The 20,802-nt window shown below is 35.5% G+C and overlaps 1 protein-coding gene across 16 annotated transcripts in view; it reads right to left on the minus strand.

Moving 5' to 3' along the window:
* The window catches only part of znf536 (zinc finger protein 536), a 597,614-nt gene that overhangs the window by 94,773 nt on the left and 482,039 nt on the right, over positions 1 to 20,802 (minus strand). Inside the window, exons 7-8 of one of the 16 annotated variants that reach the window (XM_072596186.1) lie at positions 15,951 to 16,055; positions 6,400 to 9,393 (exon numbers count right to left, since the gene is read on the minus strand). The exons of 11 other annotated variants lie outside the window; for them this stretch is intronic. In XM_072596186.1, coding sequence (XP_072452287.1) covers positions 9,389 to 9,393; positions 15,951 to 16,055 — 110 coding nt within the window. In that variant the 3' untranslated portion in view covers positions 6,400 to 9,388. Of the gene's footprint in view, positions 1 to 6,399; positions 9,394 to 12,497; positions 12,933 to 13,772; positions 14,066 to 15,950; positions 16,056 to 20,802 lie in introns of those variants that run through there. 4 more of the 16 variants (XM_072596185.1, XM_072596182.1, XM_072596189.1 and 1 more) reach the window with 4 other exon arrangements.

A 20,802-nucleotide genomic window follows, 5' to 3' on the forward strand; every position in this document is an offset into this window, starting at 1 on the left:
AGAAAGCCAACAAAACAAGATTTGCTGTCAGATTCAGCTGCAATAATTACCACCCATATTTTGATGCAAGGTCAATGAATGAGTCAAACAAAATCTTTTTGATAAAGTTTCAGCAGCAATGCCAGTCAACAACAAGTTATTGATTTTTACATTGTTGGTGTATTGTGACTAACAGAAGCAGGCATAACAAGGTCACACTGCGTCTGTATCAAGGTCAAAAATGCATGGTTTAGGGAATCATGTTTTTACAACATGCTTTTTATAATGTTTACATTCCCATTGACAGTACAAAATACTAGATTGGCCTGAGTTTCCCAGGACGGCAATGAATGGTTCTTCAGAAAAAGTAGGAAAATCTGTGTGTTAGGGCAGACAATTGTTCCCTGTATACATTCCTAGTGTCTTTTTATTTTGTACATCACCAAGAAATTTAGACTTAGTGAGTCCTTTATTGACAAAGGAGGGAGAAGGAAGCCCACGTGGGGCTACATATTCCTTTTCCCCAATGACAGTCTGACCCCATGGTGGAAACAATTTCTGAATCAAAAAGTGGGCTCTTCAAAAGACTTAGCTAACTTGATAGGTGTCATGTTCAACTCAAAGGAGGTGCCAGCATTTATTAAGCATAGTGGACTAACTAAACCTAATGTTACCAATCCTGATATTGAACACATCGCTAGAAGAGAATCTAAATTTACAGCTATTTATTTGGTGCCTGAAAATGGGAGTCAAAGTTCTGAACTTTGTAGAAGTTCCCCAGATTCTACATTGGCTTGACAACTTTGAGCTGTCTGAGGATATATGTATTAGGCTTCTTAAATCTGTAATTAAAGTGCCTTCTGCATGTGGCAGCATGTGTGTGTAGTTCAGGAACTAAAGGGTGAAGTTCATGGCACACAGGAATTGCAAAGCCTGACAAGCAGTAAGGAACACTAATCCAAGGAGATCGGAATATTTTCAGTGTTTGGTACACCTTGTAGACCCAGAATAAAATGTTGGCACATTGTTAACATGCACAAGGGCCCTGTCTGGATTATTTCTTCACCTCAACCTGGCTCCATGAGACAGCTGCCTGATTTTAGTGCTCTTGCTGCCAAGTGAGATATATTTGGGATTAGGTGCCTGACGCTGGGCTGTGAGATTTAAATGAGGCCCAACATCAAATCTTGTTCTGGCCTTTGGTCTGCCTAGACGAGTGTACAAAGCAGTTGTTACACTGTTATCTTGTCTGCTTGAGGCATGCCTCAAATTTCTCTGCCCATTGATTATTTGATAACTGTCACACTAAAGTTAAAGCCCTTATCTATTGAAATGAAATTAAGAAACAGATCATAGCGTCATACTGCTATTCTTCTAGTGCACTCTCCATACCCTGATGAATGCTAAAAGTGTGGCAAAAAGTTATTTTCTTCTATTTTCGTTTATTGCAGAAACAGTGCAGTCCAGCCCAAGCTACATCACAGATGTAGTCTTTGGACTTTTATCCCATCACCATCTGCACACCAGAGTACAACTGACAATAACTATTTTCAATGTTTGTTGTGCATACTGTCAACAAACACCAAGTTGTCATAATTGTGCTGAAGCAAACTATTAGACTGAAATGCAATGTGCTTTTATGACTGTTTGAAAATTATTGTATTACACTCAGGCAGCACCTATATGCAGTAAATAAATGTCTGCTTTAAGTAAAAGTAGAGTAAATCATCTTTCATTGTGTAACATTATTTTGGCATAATGTGCTGTTAGAGATGAGTCTGACTTCACAATAGAAAACAGTGCTGTGATTAAAGTTTTTTTTAGTACAAAATGATATTTCCCAGCATGTGCACACATTAGACACTAATTTAAATGGTATCTAATGTCACAGCACAGGAACTAACCTCCAAACAGCTTGTTTTGGAATGACCTCATAGAGGTTTAATAAGCTGTTTTGATTCTCCAATTTAATGAACTATTCTATTTACAATAAGCTCTAGAGTTTGTATGTTTTAATAGCAACAAATTTAAACTATAAGGATTAACAGTGGAAACAATTGGTTAAATACTACATCTAATGTTGGTCTTTTTGTTATGACTGGTACATTTCATTTTGAATTAAATGAAGTTAAAGAAAATCTTTTTGTTTTAAATTATCAAGACATAAAGAGGTAGGCCAGTTCATTGAATGACTGGTTGGAAAAGAATATGAAATAACATTTTCTGTAACAAATTGAATCCAGTCTATTGCATTACACCTCAACACCACAAGATATGGTAAAAACAATGACTTCTAATAGTTATGATTGGGACTTATTTCAATCATAGCTTTATTCAACAGAATTAGCAGCAAAGAGCCATAAGCCAATGTGTGCTGATCGTAGTTTTGTATTGTGACTCACATTAAAATAATGAGATTATTGAGATCATTGTGCAATGATTAATATATAATAAATTGCAAAAATCTAAATTTGCACAGTGAGATTCATTCACTGAGAGAAGTACAACTTCCTGCAGGTAATGCACTAATCACTATAGAATTAATCAGATCAACTTTACATGTACCTCTATGTTTAGTGCTTTTTTACCTCTGAAATATATCAAGAAGCAGAGAGTATGAGGCTCTATCAAGAGAAGACAGAGGTTTGCATTAAAAAAACACACAATGGATGAATGGAATGATATGAATTGACCTTGAATAGGCTGAGGATTATATCTTCAGTCATTTTAAACAGCAACTATTGGGCATCTTTCAGTTATTGATAATATGACAGACATTACAGTTACTCTTTATTTCAATGATTTATTTTTACATGGTTAGCAATGAAGGTACGTTATTAATAGGGTAACAATATCTCTAAAGGAGAAAGTGCGGTCTGCAGATGCTGGAGATCAAAGTCGAGAGTGGGAAAAGCACCGTAGGTTAGGCAGCATCCGAGGAGCATTCCTGAGAAGATTTTCCTGTTCCTCGGATGCTGCCTGACTTACCATGCTTTTCCAGCACCCCCACTTTCGAAGATACCAATATATCTATACAGACTGCAATAATGTGAACTTTATCATGTATACTACATGATTGCTTTGAATTAATATAGACCTAAGTAGACACCACATCACAGTCATCTGAGAGTACTGAAATGTAGAAACTTGAGTTCTGTGCCTGAAAAATGTGTTCCACCTATTTAAAAAAAAGCGCCTTACTATGAACCTTGTGTTATTAATTAAGGGAGAAATGCTCACCAGGACAACAGACTGCTCTTCTTTGAATAATATTACATGATCTTTTAATTCTCACAAAATCACTGAGACAGAGAGACAGGACATCAGTTTAGTCTTTAATAACTCCTTTGATGGTACCATCCTTTTTTTACTATTGTATGATGTGTTGGCCTAGATTACATGCTTATGTCTTGAAGTGAAGCTTAAAAATAGTTTAGGACTGTGTGTACCACCAATTGAACCAAGGTGACATTGGATTGAAGGAGGGATAAATTGGGATAAGAATTGAGTTACTCAATCTGAGATATATTGGCACAAACAAAAAAAAATCAATAGTAAATGATAAAATGTGGGATGCAATGAACATTTTGAACCATAATATACTTTGACAGTATAAACAATTCTTGACCTCATTCATGAAGCTCTCCTCTTCAATGTATTTTCCCGAGTTGCAGTAGTCATGGAGACATAACTTTGTGGCTGCCACTTGGCCACTTTTTAGAAAGTCATACTTAAACAAATACAATAATTAACAGACATAGTGGCAGCAACTTGCAGCATCTTCTAAACCTGTAACCACCACCACCTAGAAAATAAGGGCAATAATCGTTTGGGAATATTAAACCAACTTCCAAGCCACACAACATCCTGACTTGGAACTATATCATCATTTCTTCACTATTGCTGGGTCAATAGGCTCAAACTCCACTATTCAAGTCCGCAATTACTTTTGATTTATATTAAAGATATATATTAGAAGACAGACTGTGTTATGGCCAAATTTGCTAAAGGTACAAAGTTTGGTAGGAAAGGAAGTTGCAGGGAGGACACCATTTGCAGAGAAATAAAGGAAGGATAAATGATTGGACAAATATTTGGTAGATTATATACAAGTTTGAAAAATATGAAACTGCTCACATTATTGGGAAGAATAGAAACAGAATAATATTTAAATGGAGAAAGAGCGCAGAATGCTTCAGTATAGAGGGATCTAGGTATCTCTGTATGTGTATCAGAAATGTTAGTATGCAGGTACAGTAAGAAGTTAGGGAGACATATGGAATACTGGCTTTTATTGTAGGTGGCGAGAGAGCATTAAAATAGAGGAGTTTTGCTACAACCATACTAGTTACTGATGAAACGACATGTGGAGAACTGTGCATTGTTTTCATCTTGTTTAAGAAGGGATAAATTTGTGTTGGAGGCAGTTCTGAGAGCATACACCAAGTTGATTCTTCGATTGAAAAGGTTGTCTGTTAAGGAAAGTTCAAGAACATTGGACCTAATCTCTTTGGGAGTTCAGAGGATGAATGATAATCTTATTGATAGATATAAGATTTTGAGGGGGCTTGACTGCAACAGGAGACGTCCTGAACTTCTATGCTGAGGATTCTAGAATGAGTGGGCACAGTTTCAAACTAAAAGCTTTTCATTTATGATGGTGATAAAGAGAAAAAATCGTTCTTTCAAAGGGTCATTTATCATAGGATTCTCTATCCAAGAGAGCAGTGGGGACAGGGTATTAAATATATTCAAGGTTGTATTAGACAGATTTTTGATAAAGGAGTCAAGCATTATTATAAGCAGGCTGAGAATTGAAGTTATGGTTAAGCATCAGATCAATCATGACTTTACTGAATGACATGGTAAGCTTATTAGGTAAATAACCTACTCTTCAAGTTCTCCCTGCCTTGCAGCATTGTGAGTGTACTTATACGAAACCGACTGCAGTAGTTCAAGAATGAAGATCACCACTTTCTCAAGGGCAATTGGGGATAGACAAACACTAGTCTTGTAAATGGCGGTCGCATCCTATGAAAGAACATTTAAAAGTGCATTTTTTATCATCTAAAAACCGATAAACAATGAGCATTGAAGCAATGAAAGCAACAAAATGTATTAATTGTATTAAACAAGGAGATGTGAAGTTGACAGTGCATCTTTGAAACAATCACTGCAGTGTAATGTTTCATTAACCGTACACTTTAAAAAGGAATGGCTAACTTGAGTAACAAATGGAGACACAGTTTCATCCTATCTCATTGGCTTATCTACTTTGCATTTGTTTACCTTCCTTTGCTTTTTGCTTTCCATCTCTTTCTTTTTCGGTCTTTTCATTATTGTGCTGCTTTCTAAACTGATAGATAAAACAGTTCCACACTTGTAACCAAATTTTCATTCACTGTTGCTGTTGTCTGAGAAGTCATACAAAAAGTGACCTTTGAATCACCACTGGACCCATAAAGCACAATACACACCATTGTCCTGTCAAAAATTGAAGATGTTTTACATCATTACAAAATTTAATGTTCCAACTTTTCAAATGTAGTACTTTTCAAAGGCCGCATTCCAATTGAAGCTCATTAAATTCAGGCTCGAGTTTCCTGTGGTGGGGATGAGAAAGAGTTTCTCATGCTTTGTAAGTAATATGAATCACTCTTTTAAAACAGATATGGTTACATACTAGTTTTGAAAGGTACAGTAACTGCTGAGCTCTTACAAGCTGCAACACTGAGGCTTTTGTCCTTTAAAATCTCATAATTGCCTCTTGAACCATTGCACTTTAGTCACTCTGCATTTTATTTACTTATGAATAAATCAACTTTTAAATAAAATTGTTGTTTGAAAGTTCAAAGGTTACCATACGTGGTAATTGCTGGCTTAAAAATGTTCTCAGGATTAATATCAGAATTGAAAACATTATGGAGTTCAGCTACTGTTCTTACTCCTGATAACAGCAAAACATTAATATTCTGGAGCGTTAACCATATAAAGCACACTAAGTATCTAAGTTGAAAAATGCTGACATTAATAATTGATAATTGCAACAAAAGGCAAACTAGGCCAAAAGATTCAAATATAAAACAACTATGTTTAGTAGAAGGTTTCCTAAAAAAAAACTGATTTTCTTGCTGATACTGAGTTCATTTGGATTAAGGCCACATTTTTCACATCATTATTCAGTGGATAAAAAGTATAGTATGATTTTAATAATAGCTTTTGTGGATAAACATCAATAGGCAGCCTGAGTCTCTTTATTGGTTTTTTTCATATTAGTTTTGAAGTTAAAGCAAGACAAATGAAACTCTCGGAACTGGTCTAACTCATATGTATCGCCATAGCTGTGAAAAGAGGTCAGAAAATATCTGATAGGACATGCAGTGTCAGGCTATTAGCACAAAACCACTAATTACCCATCGGTCATTGTCAAATATTTTTAATACATTATTCAGCTTTAACCTACATACCATACTAATTTTCAACAATTTTATAAAAGAAACTTGTTCTGGTTTTGTTACCTTCTAAACACATGAAACACATATTGGGGGAGAAATTCAATTTACCTTTATCCTGTTTTAGCTATAAAATAGTTTCTGGGACTGCACATTTTAGGTAGCAACATTACAGAGCTGATCTCGCCTGGAAGCAAGTGGGTCAAAGTATCGGAAGTAGGCAGTTTATAAATGTTCAGAACTCCCATTTGCAATAGACATTAGGCAACTTTACAATATTTGTCGGTCCCCAATGTAAAATTGAAATCGAAATAGATGAGTTTGCACCAGACAAAGATTGCCCGAGAGCACCAGGTTTTAAGACAGTCAAACCGATGGACTTTAAAAGGACTCCTGGAGGCTGCTCAAAAAAATGGACACAAAAGTTTTGAAAAGCTGCATTTCTGCAGGATCAGTAGGAGCGCAAGTGTTCACAGGATCTTCCTGCTAGTTGGCTCAGGAGCTGTTGGGAATCTGGATCAGGACATCCCCATAGTTAACATGTTTTATTCAAATGCAGGCCAATGCAGAATTTGGTTTTGGTTTTGTGCAGCTTATTTCACACTGGAAAACATGCAAGTTGAACTTCTCCCCTGCTGTTCTTTAAAGCCATATTCTCTCTCAAGGTGAACACAGGGAAAAGTAAGCAACTGCTAATGGTTGTTATTCTTCACATACTGACAAATAGAAATTCTATTTTAAAATATTCCTTTACAAACTACAAATAATCCTTTTTTTAAAAAAAAGCTACTAGACACTGACTACAGTTTGCTGAAGGTCTAGGCAAGATGTTTTCCAGTTTAATTAGCTGCCTCAAACTGGTACTGATACACTGTCAAGGCAATGGGTGGCAGCCAATCTTAGACCCTTCTGAATGGATACTCAGGTTGCTAAGCACACAGTTTAATTAATACATAATGGAGAATTACACTGATAAAAACTGGGAATCAATTACAAATATACCATATTGACAAATGGCAAGTGTTTAACAGAAATCTGGAGGAAAATATGGCTTTAATTTCCATACATTTTATCGACTAGGTTTATATGGTAGGAAGCTCTGATTTTATAATTATGAAAGTTTTCCACTTACTCATTACAGGTTACTGGGAATAGAAGTTAGCTCAAACACATATACAGTAACTGGTTTCAAGATTTAAAATTCCAAGAAACAGATGCTGGTTCAATTTTCATAGCAGTTACCAAAAGTATTAATAAGACTTCATTTGAACTGATTTTTCAGTTGATGTGCCATTCAGACCAGAGGAAAAGCAACTGTCGATGTCTTTCAAAGTACAGGCACATCCTTCACAAATCACAACAGTAATCAGGCATTTAGTTTGTGAAGCTTCAGGCTGGTGTATTCCAAACTGCTGATAAGGAGTTTAGATGCCTGATTGTGTATTTTGAAAAGAATACAATACCCTTGAACTTTAGCACACTTAAAGAGACTTAAATAGTGGGAAAAATATATTTTTTATATCTTTTAGTGTTAGGTATTCTGCTATAGTTATAAGGCATTACCAGCAACTGTGTTCTATCCTTTTAAATTCACAAAAAATGTTATGTCTATTCTTGTACATAGAGAAATCACACCAGTCTTGCATCAGATGTGCACCTGTTCAAAGAGCACTGTCTGGTTTCTAAGCACCATGTTACCATTGCATTCAATTAGAACATTGATGTATGCACTAAAATACACACAGCAGTAAGCAGCCTTTAATACTACAGGGCTGAATGGATGGTGTGATTGATAAAATTATAATATTCCACATTGTGTTTCATTGATATGAGTTATTCAGGTGCAGGGACAACCCCAGGACTTTACAGCTTACGCATTCACAGTTTGATAACAAATATATTTTTGATTTTATTGTATAGGTTTTAGCTTTGTGACTCAGTTGGACTGCAAAATGTTACAAAATTTAAATGAAATTTAACAAAAGGACCAGAAATTGCAGGGTTTGTGATGGTGCGTTAGCGGGGTTCACCATACTTACACCTCAGAGTCTGACCGTGATGGTAGGAAGCACAAGTATAAATGAATGTGAGAATCCTGAAGTTGCCATCTGTCAGGTACTAATCATACATCACTCCCTACCCTGAACACAACTGGCTATCAGTGAAATCAATTGATCTGGTGAGAACATTCCCCTTTTTAAGTGTTACAAACCTTTGTTAGATACTGAGAAAGCTAAGCTTTGCTCAATGAGGTGCATTTCTTAAAACAATAACCTTACCAATAAATATAGCTGAGCAACTGAGTTGACCCTGAAAAAATTGTGGAATGTAGTCTCCTGTATGAATTTTTACTGGAGTTTTAAAACTCGTCATCTTTGTTTTAATTTTAAAGTCTCTTCATGCTATTTCAAACTGGCTTAACTCAGTTTGTATGTGCCAATCTTTATTTTTGTTATGAGTAAAATGCATAAATGTGTGACTGGAGTGTTAGTGCTTTTCATTTCCTAGTTGGTTAACCGAAAAATTGTTAATTTGATTGGCTCCTCGTACAGCTTAGTGACATCACTGCAGCTCCAAGTTTGGAATCCCCATTAAATTCAGCTACAAGCAACTGCACATCAAGAGAAAGGTATAGTTCTTGTCACACAGAGTGCTAGATCTGTTTGCGTAGCTTTCTTTGGAGGTTAACGGCGAGTACTGTTGGTTCGCCACTTTGCTGTTAACCACAAATTACAAGCCATTATCATCCTACTGATAACAGGCATTGTCCAGGCTTCAGTTTTGTATTTGCCATTTAAATTAGAAGACTGTGATGTTGTACTCAATTTTCATTTTCCTACTGAGTCACAGAGCTCTTTGCAGTGACATGCTTGTCTGTAGTTTCTAAATTCAAAAACTGTCATTGCAGGAGCTGCGTCCTGTCCAGGGGCCCAGGAAATTGTTCAGCACAGGGGTCTTTAACCTTAAACAAGCAGAAAATTTGCATGAGTAGAAATGTACTACTACAATTTTTTTTCCAGCATCCCTGTGGGACAATACATTGCTGTGACAGTGCAATTTTTAAATTGCCAGTCAAATATCTCAGATTAAAGGTCAAAATATTCTCAAATAAAGTAGAGAGGAATGATAAAGCACCAACAACACTTACCATCATAATTGCAGACTAAATTGCAATTGAAACATCTACATTTACAACAAAATGATATTGCATCCCATACTTGTATAATTGCAATACTCAGCATTTAGATGTCAAATGGAATTTATACAGAGCTAAAAGGAACAGGCTGCAATTCAGTTCCATGTTTGACACCTAAACAATAAAGACCCTCCTTGGAAACTGTGGATAACAATAAACTGATCTTGGTGAAAATATCCTACTCATTGACTGAGCTCATCCAATTGTAACAAAACATTGCCCTTGAATCTAAGGAAGTTCCTCTACAATATAAAGAAACTCCAGGTGTTGACAGCCACATAATTTTATGTTAAAACTAAGAATCAAATCTGCAAATTTCAGATGTTCTGGTTACAAAACCCAAATTAATCTGAAATTTTAAAATGTCTACTAATACCAAGCACAGGACATATATCCCTGAATACTTTGGTTCAATGAGCCAGGTTAGAAATAACTGTTAGAGTCATCAACTTCTTTAAAACAAAAAATGTGATTATAAAGTACAGTAGTGTTTCATAACTGGTTCTACGTCTGCTTTTGTGGTCTTCTTTAAGCTTGTGAAGACAAGCATAGATAAAGGAAATTATACAACCATCTTATTCATAGAAGCAGGTATCCCCATCACACCATCCATTGCCTCAAGTAATTCAAGAGATTTTTGGTTCCACCAGATAATTTGCAAAGCCAACCCTATATTATTTACTGCGCGTGAAGAAATGCTTCCCTTCAGCGATTCTAAATTTGTCTTTAGGGGTGGATACTAATAATTTCACCTAAATGTTGTTCTCCAATCACTAACAACCTCCATTAATTGACACCCAAACTTTCAAAGGTGACTTTAGCCAAAACTTTCCTTATCCACAAGAACTCATCTGAATCTGTACTTGTGTCGTAAATATTTCTGTAAATGAGATTGGATTTAGAAAAAAAATTCTATCTGCAATTGCTTTTGAACTTCAGATTCACTCAGAGTTTAACAGTTTAAAATTAACTTAAATCTAAAGTCATAACTAGTCCTCATAAGAATTTTCTATCATCTCTTTCAGCTTCTGTCCTCACTGATTTTACAGTACACTTTCTTCATTCCCCCCATAATCCCTTCAAATTGCAACAGCCAAAGGGAAAATTTTGCAGACGTTTTCTGGTAGCTCTGCAGGTGTGGCCAATGGGTGAGATAAAATGATCTGAAGGATCCTCCTATTGAGCTTCCACCCACATTTGGCCTGTCAGCAATTTTATACAAAACAGGAGAAGCCTTAGGCAGCTCACATGCCCTCATCACAATTAAGACCTTGCATTGCCAATTAATGACCAGGGATAGGGGGGGCCCAGAATATCACCTTGTTTGGATCTCACGTGGCAGAAATCGAGAGGCAGCTCTCCCACTAATCCGTTTATGGTCAGATGATTCACTCCCACCTTAAATTCTCCTTCCTACCTCTCACCACATGAGCCCCTTGGATGTTCCCTCTGCTCCTGGCTCTCCAGGACCCTCACACTCCTCTCCCTAGGCACAAATCAATTCTCAAAAACTTTAAATATTATTTTCCCAGTTATTAATACAAAATTAATGTTATTGTTACTGCATCTGAAATTGACAAACTCAAGTTGGTTTTGCATTGTTACAGTATCATTGGTAAGCCCTTTCTCTGACACAAAAGCTTCCAGAATGACAATGCATGTAGAAGTTATGCTAACGTGCTCACAAAATCCTTTTGCAGATGTTGAGGGAAAAAAAAAATGTTCTTCAGAAAGTTTCCTGTCTTTTCCGTATCTTATTGTGGAATCTTACTTTCAAGTCTCTTATAATCTAAGATAACTGCACTATAACTATTGCTTTAATGGAATGCCATATGTAGAATGAGTTGTATTCCCATGCATGATGCTGTAACATCTAAACAACTTGTGTAATGCCATACCAACCTATTGTGTGCATTTCCAGATCAGTATAGTCATGGTGCATTACACCATAGAGTCATACAGCACAAAAACAAACCCTTTGGTCCAAGCTGTCCATATTCATTATAATCCCAAATTAAACTAGTCCCATTTGCCTACTCCTGGATTATGTTCCTCCAAACTTTTTCTATTCATGTATCCATCCAAATGTCTTTTAAATACTGTAATTGTAGCCACATCCATACTTCAAATTTGTGGATTCATAAATAGATATGTGCTGAACTACATTATGAACACAGTTTCAATGTACCTGAGATTACACACCAGTTTTACAGCTTGAAATTTGTTTGGCATTGTAAGCTATAAATTGTCTCAGTGGCAAGGGAATATTCACAAACTACTATTTAAATGTTTGTTTAGTTACTGAACTGCGGACTTCTATTGGTTGAAGTATCAATTATTCTGTTTACAACATGCCAGTTGCTTTGTGCTCATCAGAATTGTTCAACTAATATTGCAAAATTACTATACTTCACTAAATTGTAGCAAGCACCCTTTGAATGTTGCTAGTCAGGTAAAATAGTAATGTCTATTGCAACTGATAGGCTGCTCACTACCATTCTAGAGTATACCCTTACAATTATCGTAGTGCAATAACCTTATTTTCAGTCTTTCTAAAAAAGACACAATTTAAAACCCACCCACTAGGAAACCACTCAAATTAGATCCCTGTGTACCTTATTTTCCACCCAATCAAGCTGGTTATAAGAACAGGCATGATGTAAAAATAGTGGCTTCAAACCAACTCATGTAACACACTTAACAATGTTTTGTTTATAATTACATGAGATGTTTATTGCAGAGAACCAAGATTATATTACATTAAAAATTGGGACTTTAATAAGTGATTATGATGTGAGATACTGAGCATTGTTTTCTTAGATTTAATTAGAAATGTATATTTAATCATGTGTTAATTCTATTGTCCATGTGTTTAGCTTTTCTGAGTATTACTTCATCTAAAATCAACTATTCTACATTGTAATGTTCAAAAAACTAGCACTCAATGTCCAATGTTGCGAAGTGATTTGCACCTGGATCTAGTTTTCACATTAGCCATTGCCAACAAAATGCTTTGAATCTCAAAGTGAATTCAGAGATCAACCCAGATGACTTCATTACCAGCTTTTCCAAAATGCTGCTAGTCAGTATCAGGATAATAAAATCCAGACTGTATCTGTATTACAAAAGAAAAATGCAAGTACTTCAAATTTGAAATATAAAAAGAACAGAAACTGCTAGGAACGGTCAGCAGGTCAAACTGCAAATTCTACAGAAGGATTGAAGGTTGGCCTGTTTCCTTTCTCTTTTCAGGTGCTGGTGGACTTGCTGTGGTTAAGGGTTTTGCATCTTTTGAGGTTAAGCACCTACAACAAAATTCATTTGATTACCATGACATTTTATTGAATCTATAGGTTATATTGAAATTCTGTTAACATCTAACAGAGATGCACCAGCCATGACAAAGCATTTGAGCCTATCATTATAACTTGTGTTTCTTCAGTGAAATAATTTCTGGTCATTTTAATCAAGAACATTTCAGATTTTAAAAAAAATTACATCCAATATTTATTTCCCAACAGACACATTATATGGCATTTTAACTAGCAATAAATGAATATACATCTATACCTCACAGTAACAATTGGGTCAGTTGTACTAACAAAATGTTCCTCATGTTGACTACAGGAGTATATTGCAGTATTTTGGAAGACACAAATAAATTTTGATCACTAGTCATGATAAACCACAGCAAATTGCTTTGTCCCTTTTGGTAATTTATACTACTGAAGGCTGAAATGTCATTGCACCAAAGTTACAGAGCTTGTACATCTGTGGTTTCGCACTGACAAATGCAGCTCCCATGTGCTTCACATTATACTAATTGCTCTAAAGAACCTATTAAACAACAAATCTCAATGTTCCATTTATTAATATGAAGAAGGAATTTCTTTTACTGCTTCATCCTTTTATATTATATATCCTTACAATTCCAGAACAAAATAATGAAGGGTTTTTGAGCGTGAGAAAATTCTATATAAAACACTTGAATTTAAAAAGTGCCACACTATCTGAATTACCTCCCCAACTCCAAATAAACAATCCAAGTGATAAATAAATTGAAGTAATTTGGTTACTAATACATATTACAATGATACAGCACAAATTGGGTTAATGAAGAAGGGTCTTTAATTCATGACTATCGAGCCAATTGCCTACTTGTTCAATGTTGCATTTCATTTAAACTGGATTATGGTGTGTCCTTAAAGCAAGTTATGGTTTTCTCAATAACCACATACAACTCTATAATTATCTAGGCTTTCCACAGTAAATTAGACACAGTTATCTGCCAGACATTTTCCATTCTTGTGAGAGATTTCAGGATATCTGTACCTTTATTTTTCCAGTCAGTTTTCTTTGTTTGTCTAAGTGGAACAGATGTAAACTATTGATGCCCAACCTTTGTCATTAAAGATGCAACTTGTTTCCAGTTGAAATCCTTGCAAAACAACATTTAAAGAGTCACTTTTTGTTCTTTTTGTTCTTACCAGGGTTATCATTGGTATCTCAAAATCTAATTTCTAAAACTATCGTATAATAATACGAGAGATTTTGAATCTATATTTTTAAAATAGAATTTAGGTAGGATAGTTCATGATTTTAATGCGATCATATTTATAATCACTAGTTTCCTGAACTAAACTCTCATCAATAAATCTCCAACCTAAAGCCCATGCATGTTTTTTTTTAAATCAACTCTGAAAACCTTTAAAGGTTCTGTTCACTTCAGCACAAGAACTATTCCGTGTACTAAGATTACAAATAAAAATTAATTTTTCAAAACCCTGGATTTGTGTAATCCTAAATCTGATATTGGTGAATCATGTAGGGAGTTTTTAACTGTACTGAAGTAATTGTCCAACACCAATACAGATGTTGTCCTATCACTGTTTGATCGTAAATATTAAAGTATAACATATATGCACAGTGGGGAGAAAAACGAAGAGGAATTTGAACAAAATGATCCATAGCCTGAATCAGACACTAATCAAGCTCTAAATGTATTAAATACATTGTCCCAGTAGTAGAAAGCTTTTGTGGCAGATTAGTTTGACTAACCTTTCTCTATTCACAGAATAGGAGGAGAAAGTGAGGACTGCAGATGCTGAAGATCAGAGCTGAAAATGTGTTGCTGGAAAAGCGCAGCAGGTCAGGCAGCATCCAAGGGCTCATGCCCGAAATGTCGATTCTCCTGCTCCTTGGATGCTGCCTGACCTGCTGCGCTTTTCCAGCAACACATTTTCAGCTCTATTCACAGAATCTCAGAATAAAGTCACATGGCCCACCTTGCCTGCACTGTCTCTCTGAACATTTTAACTTAATGACAATCTCTTGCCTGTTCCACAGAGCCCTGCACTTTTTCTTTCTATTTATAGAATCACAGAATTATTACTGGAGTTTTGAACTGCACTAGTAAATACATGTTTTGGAGCGCCTACTTTCTAAATAATTGTCATTGGTTAGAAGTGTAGTTAAATCATCTACTGTGAAAAAAGAATGAATAACAGCAAAAGCTAAACGACAAAAATATTCGAAGACACTGCAAGCAATGTAGAATCAATCAAGGCAATAAGGAACACAAACTAAGGCAAGCTGCAGCAGACATCTTTCATAAACATATAGAGTTTATTGGGGCAAGTAAAACATTTGTTAATGGATCGTTTTCTAAATTAATTTAAATATTAATTAAATATATTCAATTGAGTATTCAAACTATAGTTTCTCTAAGAAGTAGGCAATGCAGGCATTTGATAATAAAACACCTAATTTCATTACTTGTCATTTTATGATCTGTTTTCCTTCTAAGCATTAAATACTTCTTTTAAATATCAATTTTGTTAAGTCTGTACTGAATCTTTGGTAAAATGTATCAGTCATTAGGTTTAGTGCTAAGTTCTTGATAAGGTCTAACTTAAAGTTTAGTAAAGATTATGACGATCAAATCAGGATTAATTGAATTGATCACAGCAAGATTAACTGGATGATGCAATATTAAATATTAGAACTGACCTTTTTACAGAGGAAAGTATAAATACTAATTTTATAAATCAATATGATCACTATTTCTTCTGTAATAATAATAAAGTAAATTAAGGCATAATGATTTGCAAAATTCATTTTCACAAACTGTTTATAAACTACCAAAGTTTAGAAGGAGATCTCAATTAATTTTATGGAAATGAAAATAAAGTTAAGGAATTTAAGGGGCACTATATTATGAAATGTGCACCTGCTTGTTTTCTGTTCAGTTCAAAACAGAGTTTGTCAGTGCACTATATTGCCTTATCAATTTTGGTAAATGATTTTAATGCTGCAGCTCTTACCTGTATGTGACCTCATATGGGTCCTAAGGTGGCTGGGCTGGTTAAAGACTTTACCACATTCCTTGCATGGGAACTCATTGTGCTTGCTTTGTGTCTTCCCCAAACCTAGGCATGCATATATTGTGAAAAAATTTACAGTTAGCAGCCTTGCAGAAGAAAGATTCATTGGTGAAAGTAAACAAGATGAGGCAGAAGATCCAATGTAATTATTGGTCTTTTCATTCTCAACATTAAAGCCTCAAACTATTACTTAATTTACAAGGTTATTGGCCCCTAAGCATAAGGGGTGTCATCCACCCACTACTGCTACACCAGTCACTTTCCAGTGCAATATTAAATTACTTTTTTTTTTAGTTTCCATGACATCTCTAGATTGACTGCAAGCAATGGCTAGTCTGAATTTTAAACACTACCTCATCATCATCAGCAGCAAAAACATACTTAATAAGCACATAGTCCACAGTATGTCTGTACTTCTGTTCTGCAGATCTGTACACATTTGAGTGATTGCACTCACTGCAACAAATCATTGCATATAGGAAGCACCTGACTCAAAAAGAACTTGATTATACGTAATACTTTCATGTATAAGGCCCATCACATCATCATTTAGTCTACCAAATAAGCAATAATAAATTTAGAGACCAAAGGCACTACCAACATAAGGTTCTTGTGATGCAGTGATAATGTCCCTACCTCTGGGCCAGAAAGTCTGGCTTTAAGTCCCACTCACCCAGAGATATATACTGCATATCCTAACAGGTCATTAAAAATATTTTTAGGTACTATCTACAAAGCGGTCATGGTGAAATAGTAGTCTCCATATCTCGGAGTCAGTAGATGTAGGTTCAAGTCCCATTTGATGCAGTGGTGTATTATAGCGCATCTGAACAGGTTGTTCAAAATTGTTTGTTTTTTGGAACAGCCCACAATAAAATGAATGGAATGTTGATAGTAGCAAGATTGATTTGCCTGCTGGATCCCTTCAGCCTCATTATAAAGTGTCATACAGTCACAGAGTATGGAAACAGACCCTTCAGTCCAATGGGTCCATGTCAACCAAGTTTCCGAAACTAAGCTCGTCCTACTGGCCTGCATGTGGCCCATATCCTTCTAAACCTTTCCTAGTCATGTACTTTTCCAAATGTCTTTTAAATATTGTAACTGTACCTGCATCTATCTCTCCCTATGGCAGTTCATTCCATAGCTCTGTGAAAAAAGATGCCCCTCACGTCCCTTTTTAAACTTTCTCCACTCACCCTAAATTATGCCCCCTAGTTTTGAACTTCCCCACCCTAGGGAAAGGACCGTTGCTATTCACCTTATGTACGCCCCTTAAAATGTGCCAGCTTATGCAGCCTAAGGTTATAACTCAAACCCTCCAGTCCTGGCAACATCCTGGTAAATCGTTTCTGAACCCTCTCCAATTTAATGATATCCTTCCTAAAGCAATAAAACTCTGAATGTGGTTTGTTTACACCATAACAAAAATGATACAATTAAATATATTTTGTAGGTGTAATGCAAATTATGGTTTGCCAGGAATAATTTTAAATGGAAAGGCAAAGGATTGTTTTGCACTATCTGTAGCCTCTCCATTCAAAACGGACATTTTAAAATAACAAAATGACCGAATCAAACACAAACATTGCATGTTCTAAACAATAGCTGCCATTATAATTTGATCTAAATAGACTAGTAGCTATATGTTAATGTTAAGAAGATTAGCTGGCACTGCGAATTCACTGTTACTTTTAACTTGGAATTTATACACTTATTGTAAATAAAAAGGAAACTATCCTCAATTCATATTCTGGTATGGTCTGAAAAAAGGTTACATTTATTGGGCCACTATTTCAGTATTCACTATACGCCTGTTGAACTTAACACATTGGCTGCCATCATGTCCTACATACCAGTCTTTGAATACTATTAGATTGATAACTGCACACGCTGACAGTTAGTTATATTTCAAACTATAATTGTAAGACAATTGGCAATGAAAGTATGCTTGAGATCTATGTCTGGATTTTCTTTTAGAGTTTCACTCCCTGATGTCTGACTATTAACATAGTGGGAATGATAGAAGTAGTGCTTCCCTTATAATATCTAAAAGAGTCAAAAATAATTCAGCAGGACAAACTCCCTGCACACCATTGAAAATTAGCTATCATCTTTGTGCTCTATTTACTAAATATGAATTATGCTGTGAGAACATTATTGGTACAACTACTGGGGAGGAAAGTGTGTGTGGGTGGGGTGGGTGTTGGGAGAATGCATCACCACTGTGTTTGCTGGTGTCTGTTACATTTCTCTCTTTCCCCTCACTTCAGATCCCAGATTGGCCTCTGACGTTCTCCCCTTTCCATTCTTTAAACATGATTATGCATCTAGGAAGAATTGCAGTGTTCTTTGAATAATATAGGAAAATACAGGCCATTCTGCCCTCAAATCTGTTCTGCCATTCAGTTGGTTCATGGCTAATATTTATTGCAACACCATTTAGTTGCCTTTGTTCCATAATCTGCTGATACTAATATCTATAATGATTACCAGTAGAAATGCTCTGAAAATCTTACTTCAGTATATTTGGGACTCCAGTTGCTGGCTTACCTCTTGTGTCTATATTTGTCTAACTATACATTGATTTTTGTCCATATGAACAGTGATGCTATATAAAAGCAACATAAATTATTGCAGATATCTGGAAAATTTGGGGATTTCAATTACAATATTTATTTCTAACTGACAGATTCTAATTGCATTAATTTAATTTTAGTTCAAAGACGAAAAAGAACCAAACACTTTTTACTACTGTATCTTTGGAAAGTATGTAAAAAGAGCATTTTACTCTAAAGTAGGAAATCTGTTATGAACAGGTTTATTTAACTTTATGAAGGAGTTACAAGAAAGATTAACAATATGGAAAACTGAGATACAGAGTTAATGCATAAAAGACTGAAAATAAAATGCAAGAGAAAAGGTTCTGCCTCCAGTAAGTTTTGGAACTTATAGGCACAGGTGCAAGTGAGGCTTATGCAAGGATGCATACATCAAACTCTCCTGTTCCCAATTTTTCATTCTTTAAATCAATAACCAGGAAATTATGAACCCTACAAATAATTTGTTTCATTTATCTTTTTTCATGGGATTTGGACATACTTTAAGTAAGGTCAGCATTTGTTGCCCCATCCCATATTGTCCTTGAATTAAGTTGCTTGCTCAACCACTTCAGAAGCTGTTAAGAGTTGACCACGTTGCCTTGGGTCTGGAGTCACACATAAGCCAGTCTCGGTAAAGCTGGCAGGTTTCCTTCTCCTAAGAGCATTAGCATGCCAGATGGATTTTTATGACAATCATTTATCGTTTCATGATGATTGTTGCTGACACTAACTTTCAATTCCAGATTCATTAATTAATCAAATTTAAATTCCAACAGCAGGAACCTCCATCCAAACAGGGTATCAGCCTGGACATTCCTGTATTAGTAGCCCAGTGACATTACCACTTTGCCACCACCTCCCCATATGACTTATTCCAAGTGATTCATTCTGTTTTCTCAATTCTGCACTGTCAATGGAGTCTATTGAAACTTAGCCCAATTTTATCAAATGTATAAGATATTTTACAGGAGCTTGTAAAATCCTAAATTCCCCTTTGAATCACTGGTATTATTCCTTACTTGTGGATCAATGGAATATTGTGAACAGCTCATTTAGAAATACCATAAATTATGAAAGCTGTCAATCTGAAATATTTCTCTCTCCACCAGTACTGTCTGACCTGCTGAGTAGTTTCAGCATGTTAAGTTGTTGTTCCATTTTTCTAGCATTTGCAATATTTTGCTTGAACGGTGAAAGGCTTTTATGTGGATTCCTTGTAATCACAGGAGTCATGTTACATTTGGGATATGATATATCAGGCAATTTACAAAGCTTCAGACAGTATCATATCAAAAAAGAACTACTTGGCTTTCTTTTATATGGCATGATCACACTATGTAGTTGCATCTCAATTCCTTGATCATTTCTGGTACTTGTCTCTTGTAAATTATTGTACATTTACCCAAAGTCATACATAACAAACCTACACAGTTAATGGGCATGTTTTAATAATAAATCAAACATGCATGTATAAATTACATCAAACTGCATATAAAAGGTTAAAACACAATCATAGAATTCAGATGACTAGACATGAACTGAATGTTATACTGTATAGTGTCTATAATTTGTTGGGCATGGTTCTTACATACAGTTAATGTATATGTACAAATTACATGGTGAAATGCACCTTCTATTTCCATCTGTCCTTTCTTACATACTTTTATCTTCATGCACCTTCTTTCAGCCTCTTCGAGTGCATGATTATGTTCAGAATTTCCACTCCTCTGTTTTCAAATTACCAAATGCAGTATTTCATCAAGCTGAATGTTTTGCATCTTACAGTCAGAAAGACTTTCTTTTTAAAATAAAAGAGTAACTAGCACTTTTTCTCTATTTTTATCAGTCTTTCGCAATATGGATACATTCATTTCACCTTTGCGAGCAGCAGCAAAGTGAATGTTTGAGTGCAAGCCTAAACCCACAACTTCTGCTTTTGAGTTTGGCAAAAGTTTACGATACTAACCACATTGGTCACTGATAAACAGCAAGTCCCCTACTTCTAGAATAAGACAAGGATTTGTCTCTTTCTCAGTCCCAAATTCTCTACTGTCATGAGACATATATTTGCCCAGTAATCTAATAAAAATCTGTTCACATAATTAATGGGCCAATGTGACAGCACAGCAGGTCACTCAAACTTATCTCTGCTGCAATGTGAGTTAAGTGCCTCAGCTGTAGTAATGTCA

The sequence above is a fragment of the Chiloscyllium punctatum genome, chromosome 26 (assembly GCF_047496795.1).
Source record: "Chiloscyllium punctatum isolate Juve2018m chromosome 26, sChiPun1.3, whole genome shotgun sequence".
NCBI classification, from domain to species: domain Eukaryota; kingdom Metazoa; phylum Chordata; class Chondrichthyes; order Orectolobiformes; family Hemiscylliidae; genus Chiloscyllium; species Chiloscyllium punctatum.